Source organism: Oryx dammah, unplaced genomic scaffold (assembly GCF_014754425.2).
Source record: "Oryx dammah isolate SB20612 unplaced genomic scaffold, SCBI_Odam_1.1 HiC_scaffold_25, whole genome shotgun sequence".
Classification (NCBI taxonomy): Eukaryota; Metazoa; Chordata; class Mammalia; order Artiodactyla; family Bovidae; genus Oryx; species Oryx dammah.
This window is the reverse complement of record NW_024070209.1, coordinates 2,549,257-2,568,149: the sequence shown is the minus strand read 5'-3', so window position 1 is coordinate 2,568,149 and position 18,893 is coordinate 2,549,257. Positions and strand designations below refer to the sequence as shown.

General features: G+C 58.7%; 1 protein-coding gene across 3 annotated transcripts; it reads right to left on the bottom strand.

Moving 5' to 3' along the window:
- Positions 1–6,337: 6,337 nt before the first annotated feature.
- On the bottom strand, positions 6,338–18,788 carry ARID5A (AT-rich interaction domain 5A). 3 transcript variants are annotated; one of them, XM_040267588.1, is made up of 7 exons: positions 18,697–18,788; positions 11,194–11,309; positions 9,671–9,815; positions 9,292–9,344; positions 8,747–8,844; positions 8,236–8,395; positions 6,338–7,912 (listed from the first exon to the last, which is right to left on the bottom strand). In XM_040267588.1, exons 1-7 carry the CDS (start codon positions 18,698–18,700, stop codon positions 6,695–6,697), a joined length of 1,794 nt encoding a protein of 597 aa, XP_040123522.1. In that variant the 5' UTR covers positions 18,701–18,788; the 3' UTR covers positions 6,338–6,694. The 3 variants fall into 3 exon arrangements, with proteins under 3 accessions (XP_040123522.1, XP_040123524.1, XP_040123523.1); XM_040267590.1 differs by lacking the exon at positions 9,671–9,815 and having other exon boundaries at positions 18,697–18,787; XM_040267589.1 differs by lacking the exons at positions 8,747–8,844; positions 9,671–9,815; positions 18,697–18,788 and having other exon boundaries at positions 11,194–11,310.
- Positions 18,789–18,893: the final 105 nt, after the last annotated feature.

Below are 18,893 nucleotides of genomic sequence, written 5' to 3'. Positions count from 1 at the left end.
GGACCCCGGCAGGAGGGGGGTTCTGATGCTGACTAATGTGTACAAATACCGTGATAATTCAGGTGGAAAAGAATTTGGGTGGGTCCAGGACACCTGTCCTATGGCCTGCCTATGGTCTCTAAGTCGTGCCCAACTCTTTGTGACCCCATGGGCTGTAGCCCGCCAGGCTTCTCTGCCCATGGGTTTCTCTGGGCAAGAATACTGGAGTGGGTAGCCATTCCCTTCTCCAGGGGCTCTTGCTGAGCCAGCAGGGAAGCCCACCGTCTGTGGAGACAAGTATAATTGGGGATTGGTGGTGAGCAGGAAACACTGACTGCCCTGAGGCAGCCTACATTCTGGGGCGAAGATAGAGAATGGGTCTGGCAGTGGCAGGATGGGCGAAGCACTGGGTGCCTGAAGGCACGTGGGAGGGGTGCCCGAGCCAGTCAGGCTTCCCCAGATTCTTCTGAAAGGAGCTGGAAGGAAGAGCCAGAGCTGTGGAGAGATTGCTTTTCAGGTCAGTGTTTTCTGTGCTTCCCGGTCCGAGGAAGGGCCAGGCAGCTGGGGAACTGAAGTGGGGCCTCAGGACTCAGCCCAGACAGGCTGTGAGGGTGGGGACATCACGGTGGGGAGGAGGATGCCATGGGGGTGTGGAGTCAGGAAACTGGGAGGAAGCAAGGCCAGTAAGGAGCCTTTCACACTAAGACGTTTGAGGTTTAACTTGAAGGCAGTGGGGGGTATGGGCCAGGTTTATGCAGAGCTGAAATGGGAATGAGTCTTCTAATTTACCATCTGACTTCCTCAATACACAAGGCCATCTCAAATGCGTTGCAGCTACTCTACAAGTGGCGCTCCAGTCCCTCCACCCCAGTCCTGGTGTTTTCGTTTTAGCTTTCATCTCTGGCTATGCTGGGTCTTCACTGCTGCATCTGGACTTCTCTATTGCAGTGCACCAGCTTCTGATTGCGGTGGCTTCCCTTGATGCAGAGCAGTGCTCTTGGGTGCTCGGGCTTCCGGAGTTGCGGTGCCCGGGCTCTAGAGCACAGGCTTGGTAGTTGTGGCACATGAGCTTAGTTGCTCTGCAGCTGGTGGGATCTTCCCTAATTAGGGATCGAACCCCTGTCTCCTGCACTGGCAGGCAGATTCTTCACCACTGAGCCACCAGGGAAGCCCCCTACTCTTGGTGCTGACTATAGATAATCCTTCTGCACGCAGCCCATGTAGACCTTTTTATTCCCCAGAGTTGTAGGTAGCCTGCCTAGATTTTTCCCCAGAAGCTGCCTTTCTGATTACTACCCAGGCATTGAACTCAGTAGCCCATGAGCAAGTGACGTCCAGCCCTGGTTTCTAGGATTTGGCTCCCTGGCCCAAACCCTGCTCCCCCACAACCCTTGCTCATGTGGGAGGGGAACCAGACAGCTCTGCACAGGACCTGCGGCTGAGACGTGGCAGTGAGCTCAGGGACCTGCGTTTAAGTGAGACAGTCCTCACCAGGTGGTCACCAGCTAGTCATTATGTGTATACACAGCAGGTCTGTGGCAGGTAAGCCTTCCCGGGCCCTTGGCAGACATTACTAATCCATTACGTCACCTTCACACTGAGTCAGCCCGAAGCTGCAGACAAACCATCAATCAGAGCTGGTACCTGCCGATCTGCCATCCTTGTCCCAGACCAGACAGGATGCAAAGGTCAGGATGACTCTGAGTCAGAAGCCAGGGCGGAGGGCAGTGGTCAGTATGCCAGGGATTTCAAAAGCCCTGCGGTAAAGGCAGGGCAGGGGATGGTCAGGCTGGCCAAACAGAAATTCAGGGAAGGAGCTGATGATCCCCCTTCACCCAGAACCTCAGTTTACAAAGCACTTTCACTAAATGCCCATGACTCTCAAGGTAGAAATTCCATATTAGAGAAGAGGCAATGGAGGCTCAAGGGAACCTGTTCCCAGTGTCACCAGTGTGGCAGCTACGGTTTTGGTCTGCCTGACAGACACTTCCTGTGAGGTAACAGGCCCACGCTTTTTCAGACCAGGCTTTTTCCTGAAAAGTCTGTCCTTGCCTTGAGACCCCCCTGAGGGAGGGCAGCAGAGCTGAGCCAGAGGGCAGTGGCATGCGAACGGTTGCCGGAGTACCAGCTCCCAGAGAGTGCAGTCCTCTCACTTGGGCCTCGTTCAGGCTGCCCGTGTAATACTGAATGCAGGGTTAGGAAGAGCGGAGCCAGGGGGAGCCAGCTGCAGCTCCCCCGGGGCGGGGCCCACACCCTGGTGGTTGAGCTCTCCCTGCAGTCCCCTGAGCCGCGCAGGCTCTTTCCTGCCTGAGTGGGGATTCGCTTCTGTTGTTGGCAAGTAAAGGGCTTGAGACTCCTCCCTGAACCCATGGAGGAGTCAGTCTCAGGGCTGGGGATCTTCCCTCCCTGCCCCCTGCTCCCTCAAGGGAGAGGTGACCAGACCAGGCAAGTGGTAGGAATCAAGCCAAGGCGGTGCCCTCACAGTCAGGTGGAGGTAGGGAGGTGCCCGTCCCTGTTCTTCCCCAGTGGCCCCTTGCTGCCCAGGTGGCCTCACAGACAGGGCTGGGCAGGGACTCCACGTGCTGGTCACAGGCGGTATTGGTTCTCCAGGAAGGGCCAGGGGCCCAGAGGAGCCAGCATGGTCCTCTCGGGACCAGGGTATGTTGAGTGGGCAGGGAGGAAGGCACCTGCCCTTCCCCAGTCACTAGATCTGTCTGTCTGGGCCTCACACTGGACCACAGTGCAGAACCTGGAAGGGACTGCACTCATTTCCTAGATGTGCAGACGTAGCCCAGGACGGGGCAAAGGCTTCTGCTGCCTGAGGAGTTGGGTGGGGGAGCCCACCCCCTGTCCCTGTGGCCAGGGACACTGCACAGGTGACTGCCATGACCCACTTCTGCCCTGCTTGCCTGTCTGGAAACCTTGTTTCCCAGCAGGACGTTCCTGGAGTCATTTGCTTAGGAAGCTGGCCTGGCTGATCTGATGACAGCAGAACGAAAACCGCCGCCTAGTGTCTGATCTGCTGAAGGGCTGAACGTTGAAACGCCTGGGAGACCTGGAGGCCAGACAGGCCAAGCCCCTTGGGCCGGGGACGAGTAGGGCTGTAGTGGCTAGCCGGGTATATCCTGCCCGAGGTGCAGCCGCCGCCACTGAGTGCCAAGCAGTGGCCCCCATGTGTCCAGAAATTCTGATTTTTAAAGAGCAGCCCAGTACCCACATTTTTATGTAAAATTTCTTGATTTTTAAATGCTAGCAACTAGTTACAGAAACATTTAGGAAAAAATCACGTGGATCAGTCAAATGAAACACATCTTCAGGCTATCGTCTGCAGCGTCTAGTTTTGAGCCTACATGGAAATCACTCCCTTACCTGTGGGGTCTTCCCAGCCTACCCTTCTAATACTTCCTTCCTGGCAACTGCCAGCCTGCGTCTGTGCCCACCCAGAGCCCACTCCCCTGCGGCCCCCTCCTACTCTACCCACAGTGGACTGAGAGCCCTCCCTGCTTCCAGACCCTGTGGCTCCCCCTTTTGAAGGTCACACCAGGAAAACAGACATCCCCTCCACCGTGTCCTTGCTGCAGTCACCCACAGACCCTTGAGTCCTCCTCCCAGCCCTTGCAGACAACAGTCCTCGCCCCAAATCGCTGCTATCCTATCTGTGCTGATTTCAGGGCAGCCACAAGATTGCCAGGAGAAATATCAACAACCAGGTATATGTGGATGATACCACTCTAATGACAGAAAGTGAAGAGGAACTAAAGAGTTTCTTGATGAGGGTGAATGGAAGAGGAAACTGAAAAGGCTGGCTTTAAAACTCATCATTCAAAAAACTAAGATCATGGCAACCGATCCCATCACTTCATGGCAAATAGAAGGGGAAAAAGTGGAAACAGTGACAGACTTTATTTTCTAGGGCTCCAAAATCACTGTGGACAGTGACTGCAGACATCAAAGTAAAAGATACTTGTTCCTTAAAAGAAAAGCTATGACAAACCTAGACAGCGTTTTTAAAAGTAGACATCACTTTGCCAACAAAGGTCCATATAGTTATGGTTTTTCCAGTAGTCATGTATAGATGTGAGAGTTGGACCATAAAGAAAACTGAGCGCCGAAGAATTGATGCTTTCAAATTGTGGTGCTGAAGAAAGACTCTTGAGAGTCCTTTCGACTGCAAGGAGATCCAACCAGTCAATCCTAAAAGAAATCAACCCTGAATATGCATTGGAAGGACTGATGCTGAAACTGCAGCTTCAATACTTTGGCCACCTGATGTGAAGAGCCGACTCACTGGAAAAGACCCTGATGCTGGGAAAGATTGAAGGCAAAAGGATAAAGGGGCGGCAGAGGATGAGATGGTTAGATGTCAGCTCCACGAGGGTAGAAACTTGAAAGTTTTGCCCACTGAGGTGTCTATCCAACACCCAGAACAGTGTCTGGCAACCACTGGAAATAGACATTCAGTATTTGTCAAACAGTCTGTACTTAAAGACTGTCACCAGGAAAAGGGCCAGGACTGTAGGGACAGGCCTGCCAGAGTTGCCTCCACTCACCACCAAAAACCGTGCAAACGCCACAGATGATTTGGAGGGGGGTCCTAAAAATGACCCTGAAACAGTTTACGCCTCAAAGGCAGATGCTGGCCTGTAAGTCCCCAAAGCAGAGTCAGGGACTGTTAGGGGACATGGCAGGTAACACAAGGGAACGAGTATAAAAAGCAAAGTGACGTGGGTGACCCGTCCACCTAGGGTGGCAGCGCCAGGAAATGTGCAGGGTGCCCTGCCAGCAAGCTGGCGCTCCGCGCAGCCCAGCCTGGCGTCTTAGCTGCAGAATCTCTCAGAGCTGCTGGTTGAGGATGGTCCCACCCCTCGGAATCTCGGGGCGTGAGAAAAACCACAGAAAGGTGGCATGCCAGAGCTGCAGGGCACAGGGGTCTTCCAGGAAGTAGGTCCACATTCGCCTGCAGCGTTTGCTGATGCCGGAGCAGAGCCATAGCGCGACCCCCGGGGACCAGTTCAAGACGGAAGACGCCCGTGCAGAGTAGTTCCCAGTGCAGCCTCCAGAGGGCGCCAGCGTCGCAGCTCTGTGCAGCCCGAGCTCAAATCCTGTTGCCAGGCCAACCGCCCACTTCTGTGCTGGGAAAAGCCCGCTGTGGCTTTGCAAATGAAGGGGACCCCAGCGACCCTGCCCCACATCAGGCAGGGCTCCGCACACAGCAGATGCCCATATCCTGGGGATCTGACTCTAAAAGACCTGCAGCCCAGCACCCAGGACACTTGCAGGGAGGGTGGTGGGAGTTCTCAGTCCTCTCCTGACTCCTTATCAACCACGGAGACCCCATAGGCGCAGAGATGGGATCACGTGGGTGCTTGCAGGGGTGAGGAGCTCAGGGCTGGAGATCACGCGGCTACTTGGGCTGGCGTCTCCCTACAGCAGGGAGCAGGGAAATCCCTTCAGAGCCTGCGTGTTCATCCATCATCAGCTGATAATCTGAGACCGGAAGTCAGGACCCGGGGCCAGTAGTGGCACTGCCTTTCCAGAAACCTGTATGGAGCTTGGCCGGCGGCTGTGCCCAGGTTCTAAGAACAGGCAGCCTGAGGAGGGGAGGGGAGCAATGCCTCTGACGGGGCACCCCTCCCACAGCGACAGGTGAAAGCACACTGTTCCACAGGCAGAGCCCATAGGAAGGAGGGCGTTAGGCTGCTGGGTCTGAGCCCTGGGAACAACCACATCAGGAAAAAGGCAGATGCCCAGGTGAAGATTCTGATCTCCTTCATCCCCTTTTCCCTCCAGGTGCCCCCGGTGGGAACCACCTGCTCTCCCACCCCACACATGTGGTAGGCTAGTAGAAGGGCTCACCAAGAAGACTCGGCAGCAGCCCCCAAGTCGGCATCCAGCACCAGGGCAAGCGACGCTAGCGTCCTGCTTGCACCCTCCGCCCCGGGGGCGCTGCTGACAGCTGCAGGGCATCCATGTGGTTTAGCTCAGGGTGCTGGATCATGCCCCAGTGCACAGCTCTGCTCCCCCACGTACCCACTGGGGGAACGGGGCAAGTCCCAGCCTCTCTGAGCCTCAGACTCCGATCTGCACCATGAGGAAGGTAACAGCTGGTTGTCCCCAGACTCAACCAGCCCAGTGGGCTGAAGGCACAGGACGAAGGGCACAGCGTGCAGAAGTATGAGCTGGAGGCTGGGTTTGCCCTGGCCCTGCTCTTTATTCCAGTGACAGCATCCCAGGCAGGAGGGGGTGCTTGGCAGGTCCCTCTCCTTGGCTCCTCTGTCACCCTATGGGTGGCGCTGCCCATGAGAACACCCCCACCTCACTGCTCCTGCAAAGGTCCACACCACACACACCTCAGGGCTGCGTGGATTCACTGGTGTTTTATTGGATTTTCCACAGGCAGCATGGACAGTCCCGTGGGCCTTCACCCGCCCCGATCCCTGCTCTGGGGCCCGGGCTGGGAACTGTCCGCCTCTCAATGTCTTATCCTGAGGCATGCCATCACTGGGCCCCAGCCCCTGGGCTCAGGCTGCCATCTTGAGAGAGAAACCCAGTTTGCCCAGAGCCTTCTGGGCCAGGCTTCCCAGCCCAGGACCCATCCCTGTCAGGCACAGGTGAGCTCTCCTGAGGAGGGGCTCTGGGCCGGAGCCCCCGGCAGTGCCCACCCACCCCAGGCTGAGGCCAGACCCTGACTGTGCACAGCACGGCAGGCCCAGACCTACAGCTTGGTGTTGAGGTGGAAAGAGAAGTGGGGTGCTGTGTAGGCTGTGGCAGGCGGCACGTGCCATGGAGACGAGGCCGGGCAGAGTCTGTGGCACAGGGCACCATCAAAGGATGCCGGTGGGAGGTGCATCAGGCCAGCGGTCATGGGCGAGGGTGCTGTGGCAGCCAGCAGGTGGGCCGGGAAGGCAGGGATGACCAGGGGGCTGAAGGGGAGGGTGGCCTGGCCCTTTAAGGGGCCCAGGGTGCCAGCAAAGTTCAGTGGACAGCGCAGCATGGTACCCCTGTAGGCCTCTGGGAGGGCGGGGCCCAGCAGGCAGGAGACGGCCAGGTCAGGGCCCCCGGGCTTGGTCCCACACTCCTGGGCATTCGCCTCCTTCAGAAAGGGAGACACTGCCCGCAGTTTTTTGCCGCCGTGGACCGAGCCCTCTTCCGCCAGGCTGCGCTTGTGGCCCAGGCCTGGGCTGCTCGGGAAAGTGGGCAGGGGCATGGGGCTCTCAGCAGGGACCTTGGTCATGGGGGACACCCAGCAGGCTTTGGGTTTGGGGTAGAGGCTGCCCTTTCTGGAGCTGCCCTTGTGGAATGCAGAAGGGCGGCCGGCATCCCCGCCCCACACCAGCGGGGGCTCTTTGGCTGGCAGCCCCTCCTCCTTGGCAGGGGGCCCCAACAATGCCCTATCTTTAAGACTGGGGAAAAGGCCCCTGGGACGCTGGCTGACAGGCTTCAGCACTTCGCTGGGGTAGGCGTGGAAGCAGCCGGTGACGACGGGGGCCGACGGGCGAGGGCCTGCCTGTGGCTCCCCCCAGAGGCCGCCCCCGGGGGCCTGCCTTCCTTCCAGAGGTGTCAGCCGGTCCCTGGAGTCCTCGGCCGGCCCTCCTGGGCTCTGGGGACTCTCCACGGGCGGGGCAGCTGGGGGGCTCTGGGGCTCCCCACCTGCCCCGTGGCAACAGCCCTCCTCCTGACACTGCAAGGCCTCTGCCTTGCTCACCTGGGCCAGGAGCTTTTTTTTGGCCAGCGGTGACATGATACCATGTGTCCCTCTGCAGTAGAAGCTGGACAGGAGTCGTTTGTAGGCCTCAGGGCAGCCACTGGCACCCAAAAAGGGCAGAGAGGGCCCCGCGGCTGGGCCTCGCTGCTCCATGCCATCCCTGGGTGTCTCCTGGCTAGGAAGCCTTGCCAGGTCAGGGGCATCTGCTTTGGTCTTTGCTGGCATCAGCTAGAATGAGAAAAGGCCAAGCCTCAGGGGACAGGAGAGAGCCAGCTCTTCCAGCACCTTCCTGCAAAACTGTCAAAAGGCGTCCCATCCTCTGAACAGACACAGCTTGGTGTCAGGACATGGGGCCTGGTGAAATGGGGTGCAGACTAGGACTCAGACCCCACATGTACCCCCAACTTGAGGGGCCTCAAGTAATGAACCACTCTATGACCCTTGCCCCCCCGCCCCGGTGCTTTTCTGGGGGTTCCAGGCAGGGAGCTCTGCAGCCACAGTGAGCTGGTAGGGGGCGCTTTGAGAGGCATGGCATGGGGCTTGGAGCTCACCTGGTCCACCCGCTTCTCCTCCTTGACCTTCTTCAGTCTCTCAGTGGCCCCATCATCCCCCCGAGGCTCCTTGGCCATCTTGTACTGCTTCCTGGGCTTGGAGGGGGGCAGGGGCTTGTCATCCTCCCCCTTCAGGTGCCGCACGTATGGGAGGACCAGCCTGGGGAGGAACCAGGCATGTCGCCAGGGGGCCAGGCTGGCAGGAGGCTCCCACCCTCTAGGCCCACCCCCTAGGCCCACCCCAGCTTCCCCCCGGCCCAGACCGCCAACACCCCTGCCCGACTGGCACACAGACACCCCCCAGCCGCGGGAGCCACCACCCGCCCCCAGCCCACTGCCTATCGGAGTTGCCGGGGGGCAGCCCAGGGCCCCACACCTCTCGTAGTGGCAGCCCCCACCCCACTGCCCGTTGGAGTTGCCAGGGGGCAGCCCAGGGGCTGCGCCTCTCGTAGTGGCGGCCCCCACCCCACCGCCTGTCGGAGTTGCCGGGGGGCAGCCCAGGGGCCCGCACCTCTCGTAGTGGCGGCGCGTGCATGTGGCCGCACTGGTGCTGCCCGGGCTGCCCCCCAGCTCATCGTACACGTTCTTCCAGAGGCGGCGGCCAGTCACCTGCAAGGGCGCCACGTCAGGGCACAGCTGGTGGGCGCCCCTGCCCGCAGGGTCCTCACAGCTCGGGGTCCCCACTCAGAGGCTGTTTCTAATTGCTTCTCCGCCAGCAGGGGCAGGGAGGTTGGAGGGGGCTCCCCTGGCCAGCAGCCAGCCAAGTCCCCCTCCCAGGGGCTGCCTGAGCACTGGCCCTTTGTGAGTGCAAGGACAGGACAGATGGAAAGGGTGACGATCTTGCTCGGAGCAGCAAAGTACGGGCAGGTAGGGCAGGTCCCTCCTCCCTGCGGCGCACAGGGAGCTGGGGAAAGGGTAGGGTTTGGACACTGCCTCATCCTCCTGCCGACAGGAAAGGGCAGGTCTGCTGGGCTCCCTCTTTTCCTGAGGTCCTGGGGGCACAGCTGATGTGCCAGGAGACGCGGCAGGGTGAGGACTCAGAGGAGCCATCCTTACCAGTTCATAGGCCCCTAGCTTCTCCACGGCCTTGTAGATCTTCCATAGGTTAACTGGGGACAAGAGGGGGCGGGGCCCCTGTCAGTCTTGGTGGGAGGAGGGGGCAGCCAGCCGCCTGTCCCCATGGCCCCGTCAGGCTGGCACAGAACCAGCACATACCCAGACAGGGCCACCAGGATGGCTGGGCAGACTGCACCCTGTGTGCTGGGGGTCCAGTGGCCTGTAAGGATGGACATCTGGCCGCACCCACTGCCAGGCCAGTGCCTGGAGTGGGGCAGCCTTTCTGTGTGCAACCCCTGTGGGCTGGCTCCCCTTGGGTTGCCCCAAGTGGAGGTCCCCTGCCGGGCCCCCCTCCCGTGCCTGCACCCCGGGGACGCACTCTGCTTGAAGCCGAGATGGGGCACCCTCTCGATGGGCGTGTGTCGCTCCTTCATGAACTTGTAGAGGCTGACCAGGAAGGCCTGCTCCTCCTCCTGCTCCTCCTCCTGCTCCTCCTCCCGCTCCCTGCCTGCCTCGGGGGGCTCCTGGGGAAAGAACACGAGGCAGTGGGATGAGCCCCCAGTGGTAGGAGGCTGCGGAGAGGCAGAACCACTGGCTGCTGGGGAGGGAGGAGATGCATGGCCACCAACTCCAGGTTCCCCAAAGAGGGAGCAGACCCTCACACCCGACTCTGGGCTGCAGAGGTTGTTCCTGGGCTCAGAAGGACAGAGGTGTTCCACGTCAGCCCAGGACCCCAGGTCAGGGTCCACAGAGGCCTGGCTCCAGAGGTGGCCACAGGAGCAGCCCTGCCCCTTCTCCAAGCTTCCGATCACTTCTTCACCTGGCTCTAGGTTGTCACGTCGCCATCTCAGGTCCTCTACCAGACTCTGAGCTCCCGGAGGCAGGCTCTGTGGCCCCGGGGCTCCCAGTGGCCCCTGTGGTCCAAACCAAAGGATGGTGCGTTTCAGCTGTGTGGGGCCATTCCGCCAGGCTTGCTTCCGTGGCCCGCCATCCGTGTGCTCAGCGCGGGGAGGAGAGACCTTGTCCTGGGCTCCAAAGGGCCCTTGTGTACAATGCACAGGTCTTTTGGTTTCTGCTCCCAGTGGGAATTTCTCCTGGTGCTCTTCCTGCAGCTGGTGGCTCAGGGCAGGGGGCTACTGTTGGGCTGGGGTTGGAGTCCCGGCTGGGGTGGCCCCAAACACGAGAGGGCTGGCAACCATCATTAGGGTGAGAACCATGCAGAGAGCCACGTGTTCCAAAAATACTCTATTCAAGTGAAATGACCGTAGTTTTGACTAATCAAAGACCTCGGGAAATAAACAAGCCAGCTTGCATGTTACCTATGAAATTGGAACACACTGCCATGCCTCAAAATGGAGGCACTCTGACCACAGCTCTTCAAATGAACATGCTTTTCTGTTCCTCTTCTCTGAAGTCCAGGAAATCTGTTAAAACCTATTCCCATTTGCAGCTCCCTCCAGCCTGTGCCTCCGAAGCAAATGGCCAAAGAGCATTGATGCAGAGGCTGATGGCTGCAACTGTGCTGGTCAGCGCAGCAGCACCGATCTCACTACAGGACAGAAGGATGTCCGTGTAGCTTAACATTGTAGAACAGAGCTTTACTCTGTTTCATAGATTAGGGCTCCAGGTCAGCCGCATGGAATAAAAGGGTTCTGCTGTAAAAACCAAGCCTGAAAGTCCAGCCAGAGGTGATGGGTGAGCCCTCCTGTCTGCCCACCGCCCAGTGCAAGGCCCCAGACAGTGGGGCTGTGCCCCTCTCTGGACTCTTTCAGGGTTGAGGGGGTTAGGGAACTCATCTCCAGGGAGTCTCCAAGGTCACCTGGGAGGTTGCACACAGGTGGGGCAGGGTGAGGGAAGGGGCAGGGAAGAGGCCCCCAGTGGGGGAGGGGTCACCCAACTCACCTCCAGGCGCACGGGGCTCCGGCTCCTTCTCGGCTCACCATCGGGCTGAGGAGACACGGGTGGGTCTAGGGGCTCCCCTTCCTCTGACTGCTTCCTTTTCCCTTTGACCGGAGGTGCTGGAGGAGAAGAAGGGGAGAAGGGCAGGGGAGAGCGAGAACATGAGATGCTGGCAGAAGAGTGGGTGGCAGGAGGGCAGCGTGGCACCCGAACGGCGCAGTGGGGGTCAGTCCTCGCCATCCGCTGCTCATGGTGCCCAGCTGCCGCAGGCGGCCCCTAAACCGCACGGCTCCCCTGACTCTGCAGCTCCCGCAGCCCCACCCACGCCACACCGGCCGGTTTTCCTCACTCCATTCAGCCCTCTTCCCAAAACTATGAAGGAGACCCTAAGTCACCCTGGGGTCAAGTCAGAGGAGGCTGGGGCCATGGTGCTTGGGGAAACTGTCTCCAAACTCCACCTCTCCACATAAGACAGTATTTGCAGCGGCTCAGCCAAACTGCGAGCTAAGAGAGCTGCGGAGGCGCCCATGTTTGTGGGCCCTCAAAGCACCACGGGAGCAGCTGGGACCACAGCCCCTCCACGAATAACCAAGAAGAAAGTTCCATTTATGAAGCAGCCAAGCTTTTCTTAAGCATCCCTCATGACCCCATGCATGCTCAGTCATGTTTGATTTGTTGGCGACTCCAGAGACTGTAGCCCACCAGACTCCTCCGTCCATGGGATTCTCCAGGCGAGAATACTAGAGTGGGATCTTCTTGACCCAGGGATCAGACTCACGTCTCTGGCGTCTCCTGCATTGGCAGGCAGCTTCTTTCCCACTGGCGCCACCTGGGAAGCTCAGCAGAGTCCTAACCGCCCCTAATCAGGCCACATACTCCCCTCACCTTCATAGCTCCTGGTGACCCTGCAGGTCTCACCTGACAAGCCCCAAGCAGGAAGTGGGGGGCCCTTCCCAGCCCTCAGCCAAGCACAGCACTTCTCTCTAGTCATCCTCACCTCACACCATACGGATGGGGCCATCCAGACTGAGATGCCTGTGGCTTGTCTGGCCTCCTGACAGCTCGGTGAGGCCGCCCAGCACCCCCACCCAGCAGGTGGCAGGTAAGGGAAAATGTCTCCTCTGCCCATGGGATATTCCAGGCAAAAATACTGGAGCAGGGAGCCATTCCCTTCTCCAGGAGATCTTCCCGACCCAGGGAAAGAACCCGGGCCTTCTGCATTGCAGGTGGATTCTTGACTGAGCTACTAGGGAAGTCCCATTTTGGAGGAGAGAATGGGTGAGTCCCACAACAACCTGATGGAGGGCCGGGAGGAGCCAGGAGCTCGATTCTCCTAAGGGCATCCTGAGAGTTGGTGGCTGCAAAGACATAGCCACTGGAAGCTGCTCTGGCCACGAAGAGGCTGACTGGCCATGTGAGACCACCCTTTCTTTCCTCCTTTTTGTTCACGTTGCATGAACTGTCCTAGTTCACTCCAGCTCAGAAAATCCTTACTGCTGGGAACCTGCAAGATTTCTCCTCCATCCCAGGTAGAAAAGAAACTTTAAGAACAAGAAACCTGGGCTTCCCTGGGGGCTCAGTGGTAAAGAATCCACCTGCTGATGCAGGAGATAGGGGTTTGATCCCTGGTCCGGGAAGATCCCACATGCTGCGGAGCAACTAAACCTGTGAGCCAAAACTACTGAGCCTGCGCTCTAGAGCCAGGGGTGGGAGGGGCACAGCCACTGAAACCCTCCAGCAAAGAACATGTGCTCTTCAACAAGAGAAGCCACCACAGTGAGAAGCGTGCACTCCACAACCAGAATAGCCCCTGCTCACTGCAGCTAGAGAAAAAGCCTGTGCAGTGACAAAGACCCAGCACAGCCAAAAATAAAGAAGATACCCACAGCAGAGTGACCCTCGAGGCCAGCGGTACCCAGAAGCCTGAGCTGTAGACCTCTGACTGCTGGACAGTGTCCCCTTGGGCGGCTATTCACGGAAGTGCCATGCAGGTTCTCAGCTCTGTGTCCCTGGCCCTTTCATATGTATGTTCTGTCAGTGAGTCCCAGAGGGATCCCGTTTTAAAGAGAGATTAAGTTGCCTGCCTCCCTGGGGGACCACATTCAAAGCCAGGTCTGTCTGACCACCCGTCCAGGGGCCTGGCCTCACCATCACTACGGCTGTGGTGCTTATCACCAACATTGACAAGCTTTGATGGGGAGTCTGAATAAGCCTGGAAGAGAAACTGAGCCTAATGCTAATTGGGCCTGGGGCGTCCTTGCAGGCTGGCTCCTGATCACCGGAGACACAGCCAATCTCCAGAAATAACTAAGTACTAATAACTGACCCCTCCCACCCCTGACGGATGCCTTTCCAACCGGGCCCTTGGGCAACTCTGCACCTCCGTCTTTCCTTCTGTGAATTGGGGCGGGGGTGGGGGGGGAGAAAGACACTGCGGTCCTTTGCTAACTATCTGTGCATCCTGAAGCCTTCAGCTAATCAGCTCTGTCCCCCCAGCTTTTCTCCTTTCCCTTCCTGCCTTCTCTGCTCTGCTTTCACACCCTCTCTCCCTTCTTTCCTGAAGGGAAAATGCTCGGCTCCGAAGGACTCTCTCCACCTGTTCCTGTGACGAGGCTGCTCACTGGCACCCTCCTGCAGATCGGCTACAAGGCTGTCCTCGGGCCTCAGGGAAAGAAGGTGGTGGGACCGGGGCACACTGGGTCACCAGGGAGAATTTAAAAGACATGGCGCCTGTCTCCCCCCCACCCCCAACACGAGTACGACTTAAGGTCCTGCACAGGACACCAGAGGTTTCCTGGTGGCTCCGCAGTAAAGAACCCACCTGCCAATGCAGGAGACATGGGATCCATCTCTGGGTCAGGAAGACCCCCTAGAGAAGGAAATGGCAACCCACTCCAGTATACTAGCCTGGGAAATCCCATGGACAGGGGAGCTTGGCAGGCTACCATCTGTGGGGTCACAAAAGAAATCAGACAGGACCTAACGCCTAAACAACAACACAGGGCTTCAGGGGTTCAAACTCCCCAGGAGGCCTGAGAGGGCAGCCAAATTAAGGGTTACCGGGACAGAGACGGGGACGAGAGCCACAAAGAGAAAACACTCTGTGCGTGGCCGAGTCCGGGGGAACCGGCCTCCATTCTCGCCCACCTGGACCGCAGCCCTGGATGAGGGCCGTGGGGAGAGTCTTCGCCCTTCTTCCCCAGCCTGTCCTCTCCCTCTCTTCTCCAGTCATTGCGAGATCGTAGTTCCCGCTAAATCTTCATTTGGAAAAAGAGTTCTGCCTTGAGAAGTAAGTCTGAAACCCTCTCCCGTAGGGGCCGGGTGAGTCCTGTCTGCCCAGCTCCTCAGACCCCCAGCATAGACTGAGTGATCTCCTCCTCACATAGTTTGAAATTCTACTTCCCCCACAATCTAAAGGTTTGTAAGGAACACTCTGGGAGCTGGTTTTGGACTTTCTGTTCTCTTTCATTCCTTATGGAACCCTGGACCCATGCACAGTTTTAATTTCTGTCGAGTTGTAACAAAACTTACTATCCAGAGCTCAAGTCCCCCATCATTACTCCTCTGAAAAAATTCCATCTGAACTTTAGGATAATTCTGTCACATTCCAGGATGAAAAAGAGAGAGAGGGAAAGGATGAAGGAGAAGAAAGAAACAAAAGCCACTGGGGTTTTGACCGAGTTGCATTTAAACTTAGAAATTACTCTGAAAAATGGTAATGCCTTTCTGACGTGCACCCTCCTATGCAGGAGCAGTGTCTCCCCAGATGGAGGTCTCCTTGCAGGGCTCAGGGGCTCCTCCTCAAGGGCCCTGTGGTCCCCGTTGAGCTTATTCCCAGTTGTCGTGCTGCTAGACAGCTGAGTGAGAAGAGCCCTGACGACGGCAGCAGGACTTGGCTTGCAGCCCCGGCCGCTCCTCATCCTGGCCATGTGGCCCAGCCCCGGCACGGGCAGCGCACGGGCGTGGCATCGGCATGGCTACGGCCCTTCCTGTGCTAGCAGTTCAACTCCACAGCTCTGTGGAAGTCAAGCTTAACCCTCGATCCCAAAACCGAGGCAGTGAAGAGGTTAATTCCCGTCACTAGCTGTGAAGGAGGGGGCTCCTGAAATGAAGCCCGCCTGCTCTCAAGCCCCCACCCTCTGAAACCAGTCTCTCCTAGGCCCTGGTCTGGGCACTTCTGAACACTGGCTCACTACATCTTCCCAGCACTCAGTGGGTATTATTCTCTCTCTGCCCCATTAACAGATATTGCAAGATCTGAGGATCTGAGAGGCTCAGTAACTCACCTGAGGTCATATAGCTTACTAGCAGCAAAGCTAGGACCTGCAACCAGTGCCGTATCCCTGTCTCAAGACACTGACTCCAAGGTCTCGAGTTTTGAATGGGAGCAGGGAGACCCCAGGGCTTCCCTGGTGGCTCAGTGGTAAAGAATCCACCTGCCAATGCAGGAGATGAGGGTTCGATCCCTGGGTTGGGAAGATCCCCCAGAGAAGGAAATGGCAAGCTACTCCAGTGTACTTGCCTGGGAAATGCTATGGAAAAAAGAGCCTGGCAGGCTACAGGCCATGAGGTCACAAAGAGTCGGACACAACTTAGCGACTAAACAACAATAAAGCGAGACCCCAGGTTCTTTCTCTGTGCTCAGAGGGTGCAAATTGGCCGTCTCTCCCCAGGGGACCTGCAGTGTCACGCTGCAGCACCCCTGTTAGTCTGCTGGCAAGAACTGGGCCTGTCCTCCCAGAGAAGCTGAAAGCAGATGAGGTGGGGCAGGAGGAAAGGTGGGGAGGGGGCTGTGACCCCACACAGGTGTTTCTAGCCCTTACTTTATTCTCCCACCTATAGATGGGTCTGTTAGACCCAGTGGGCCCAATGTTCTAAGCAGAATGAAACGAGAAACGAGGCTCTCCCCCCAAAAAACCACAGGTGGCTGTGTTCATGCGTGTGTGTGTGAGATCCGAGGTGTGCGCGTGCGTGCGTGCGTGGGTGTGTGTGTATGAGATCTGAGGGCTGTCACTCCGCTGTGTCTCAGGGCCTAGAATTCTGCACCGCAGGGAGCAGCTGCTTCATAAACAGGACCTGCACTGCCGGAGAGGACCTGGGCTGCGCCTAGTCCAAGGCCTCTCTCCCTCCTCTCTCCCTCTCTCCCTCTCTCTCTCTCTCACTCTCGCCACCTCCCCCCTCCTGCCCCGCCTCTCCACTCTCGGTGTGATGGAAAGGAAGCGACACTTCCTTTCATGAAAAGTCACCCACTGGGAGCACCGTGTCAATTACGACAATAATGGTAACAGAGGCCTCAATAACAACCAGCAGCCACTGCCACACCTTCTTGCCTGAGGTTGTTGGCTTAAGTTGCTCTTTGGCTTGAGCTGGAGCTGAAACAAAGACAACCTTTGAAGCGGCCAGTCCACTCAGCTCGGAGCCAGCTGCCTGGTGGAGCAGGGGTTTGGGGAGGGGGCCTGCCCAGGGCTGTGCTCCAGCCAGCACGGAGGACAGACAACCTGGACACGTGCAGCTCCCCACCTGCCCTGCCTCTGAGTCTCGGGGGAGGGAAGAGGGGCCAGGGTGGCAGCCTCGAGTGTAGAAAGGAGGGGGTGGGGGCGCCAAATGTGAAGTGGCCACCTCCCAGAGCCCCGGGATCCGGTGGTCCCAAAAGACCTTGATCCAGGGTGGGGCTGAGTCCCCACCGTCTTGCCCCTCCAAGTCTGGGTGGTATCTGATGATAAAAGTAACCACTCCATCTTTGTACTGCTTCCTGTGTCCCCACCAAACTGGGCTGGGTGACAGCTTGTCTGAGACGTGGGTCAACAGTAGACGCACAGCCAGGACAAAGGAAGACTGCCTGACTTCTGCACGGGGCGCTCCTCTCTCTCTCTCTCCCCTAGTAGAGCTCTCCCAGAGTGGCTCTCGAAGCCCAGCCGGTAAAGCAAGGTCCAAGGCGGGTGTGGGCCGTCCCAGGTCAATTTCCCCCCTGGGAACAGGAGACCATTGGGAAGGGAGAGAGGGGCAGGGTCTCAGAGGCCTAAACTGTCCTCACTGTCAGACCAGGGCTGGTCTCTAAGCCTCAGTTTCTCAGACTGTAAGCCCCTCAGAGAGCGGGGCTGATTCTGTGAGGTCCTTTCTACCACTGCCATTCCAAGTTCGAGGTCCAGAAGGGTCCCTAGGGCTTGGACAGGCTCTGGAACTCCACCCTGGTGACCCAACCCACTAGCTGCCATCTCTGCCCTAACACAGCCTCTGGGCACAGAGACCCCACACCCTCAACTTTGGTGCTCCAGCTGGGGCAAGAAGCACCTGTTATCCTCCCTTTAGCTCCGCGGACTCCTCTTGGCTAGCTGATGACCCCGCAAAGAAAGGGACCCTGGCTCTGGCCAGTACAGTGCCGCCAGACCCGCACCCTGAGCCCTTGGGGGTCCGGCATCGGGCGATCTCCTCCCCTATTCCCAGCGTCCATCCGGCTGGAGGCCTGAGGTCGGCGCGGTCGCACCCCCTGAACACTCTGCGCAAGGACCGAGACGAGGCAGCGATTCAGACTGAGCGCGAAGCCAAACGCTTCTCTCCTCGCAGCCCGTGCGTCTCCGCTTTCCACCCTCTCCCCGCCCCCCATCACTCGCGGGTCCGCCACGCTGTCCCTTCTGGAGCCCCAAGGGGAGAAAGAGACACAGGAGAAAGATGAGCGGAGCAAAGAAGGAAGTTACTTCTTCCCTGCCGGGGGTTGGGAGTGGGAGGGTACAGAGGAGGGTGGACAGGAGACAAGAAGAGGAGAGACTACGGGGAAAAAAAAGAAAAAAGGGAAGAGGAAAGAGAAAGAGAAAGGGTCGGAGGCGAGAAGCCGGTAACCGCCGAAGGATCAACACGACTCTCGGTTTAAAGAGGAACAGTTGATTCTTCAAAATGCATTGAGCAAGTTCTTCAAAACCAGCGCAGAGTCACTTTCAGGAAACGGCGGCCGCAATGGAAAGCGCCCCGCGCGCCCAGCGGACCCGGTGCCCCTTCTCGGCGGCGCCGGCGGATTCTGAGAACCGCCGGGATGTGACGGCGGGGAGGGGAGAGGGGAGGGTGGGGGGCAGGGGGCACTGCAGACGGAACTGCTGCGGACAGCTGTCACAACAAATTAGCTGAGACCAGCTCGAGATTCAAAACCACAGCAGGAAGTGAGGTGACAGGGCCGTACAGGACTTGGTAAATTTCAGTCAAGAGACCACGAAGAGAGTTTCGAGATAAACGCCCGGGAAGCCCCTTGGCCGCCAAAACTTTTTGTCTTTCCTTTTTTCGAACAGCGCGCGCCCGACACTAGGCTTTGGCCCCGGCTCGCGGCGGGAGGACGCGGGAGTCCCGGGCCAGACTGCCTCCCCGCGCTCTCGCCCCCGAGTCCACCCCCAGCCCCCGCTCGCCCCGCAAGGCAGCACCGACCGCCGCGAGCGCCGGGAAAGACCGGGCGCCACAAACTTGCCCTCCCGCGGGGCCGCCCGTCCCGTCCCGTCCCGGGCGCACCGCAGAGCCACTTACCCATGGCCCGGAGAGCGCGCGCGGCGCCACCACAGCACCCTCCTCCGGTTCCTCTCTCCGGACCTCGCGCTCCCCGCGCGACTGACCCAGGGGCGCCGCTCGCCGGCCACCTCCCCCCGGACCCCGCCCCTGTCCGCCCCCAGCCCCGCCCCCAGCCCGCCCCCAGCCCCGCTCTGGGCTCCGATTGGTGGGGCCAA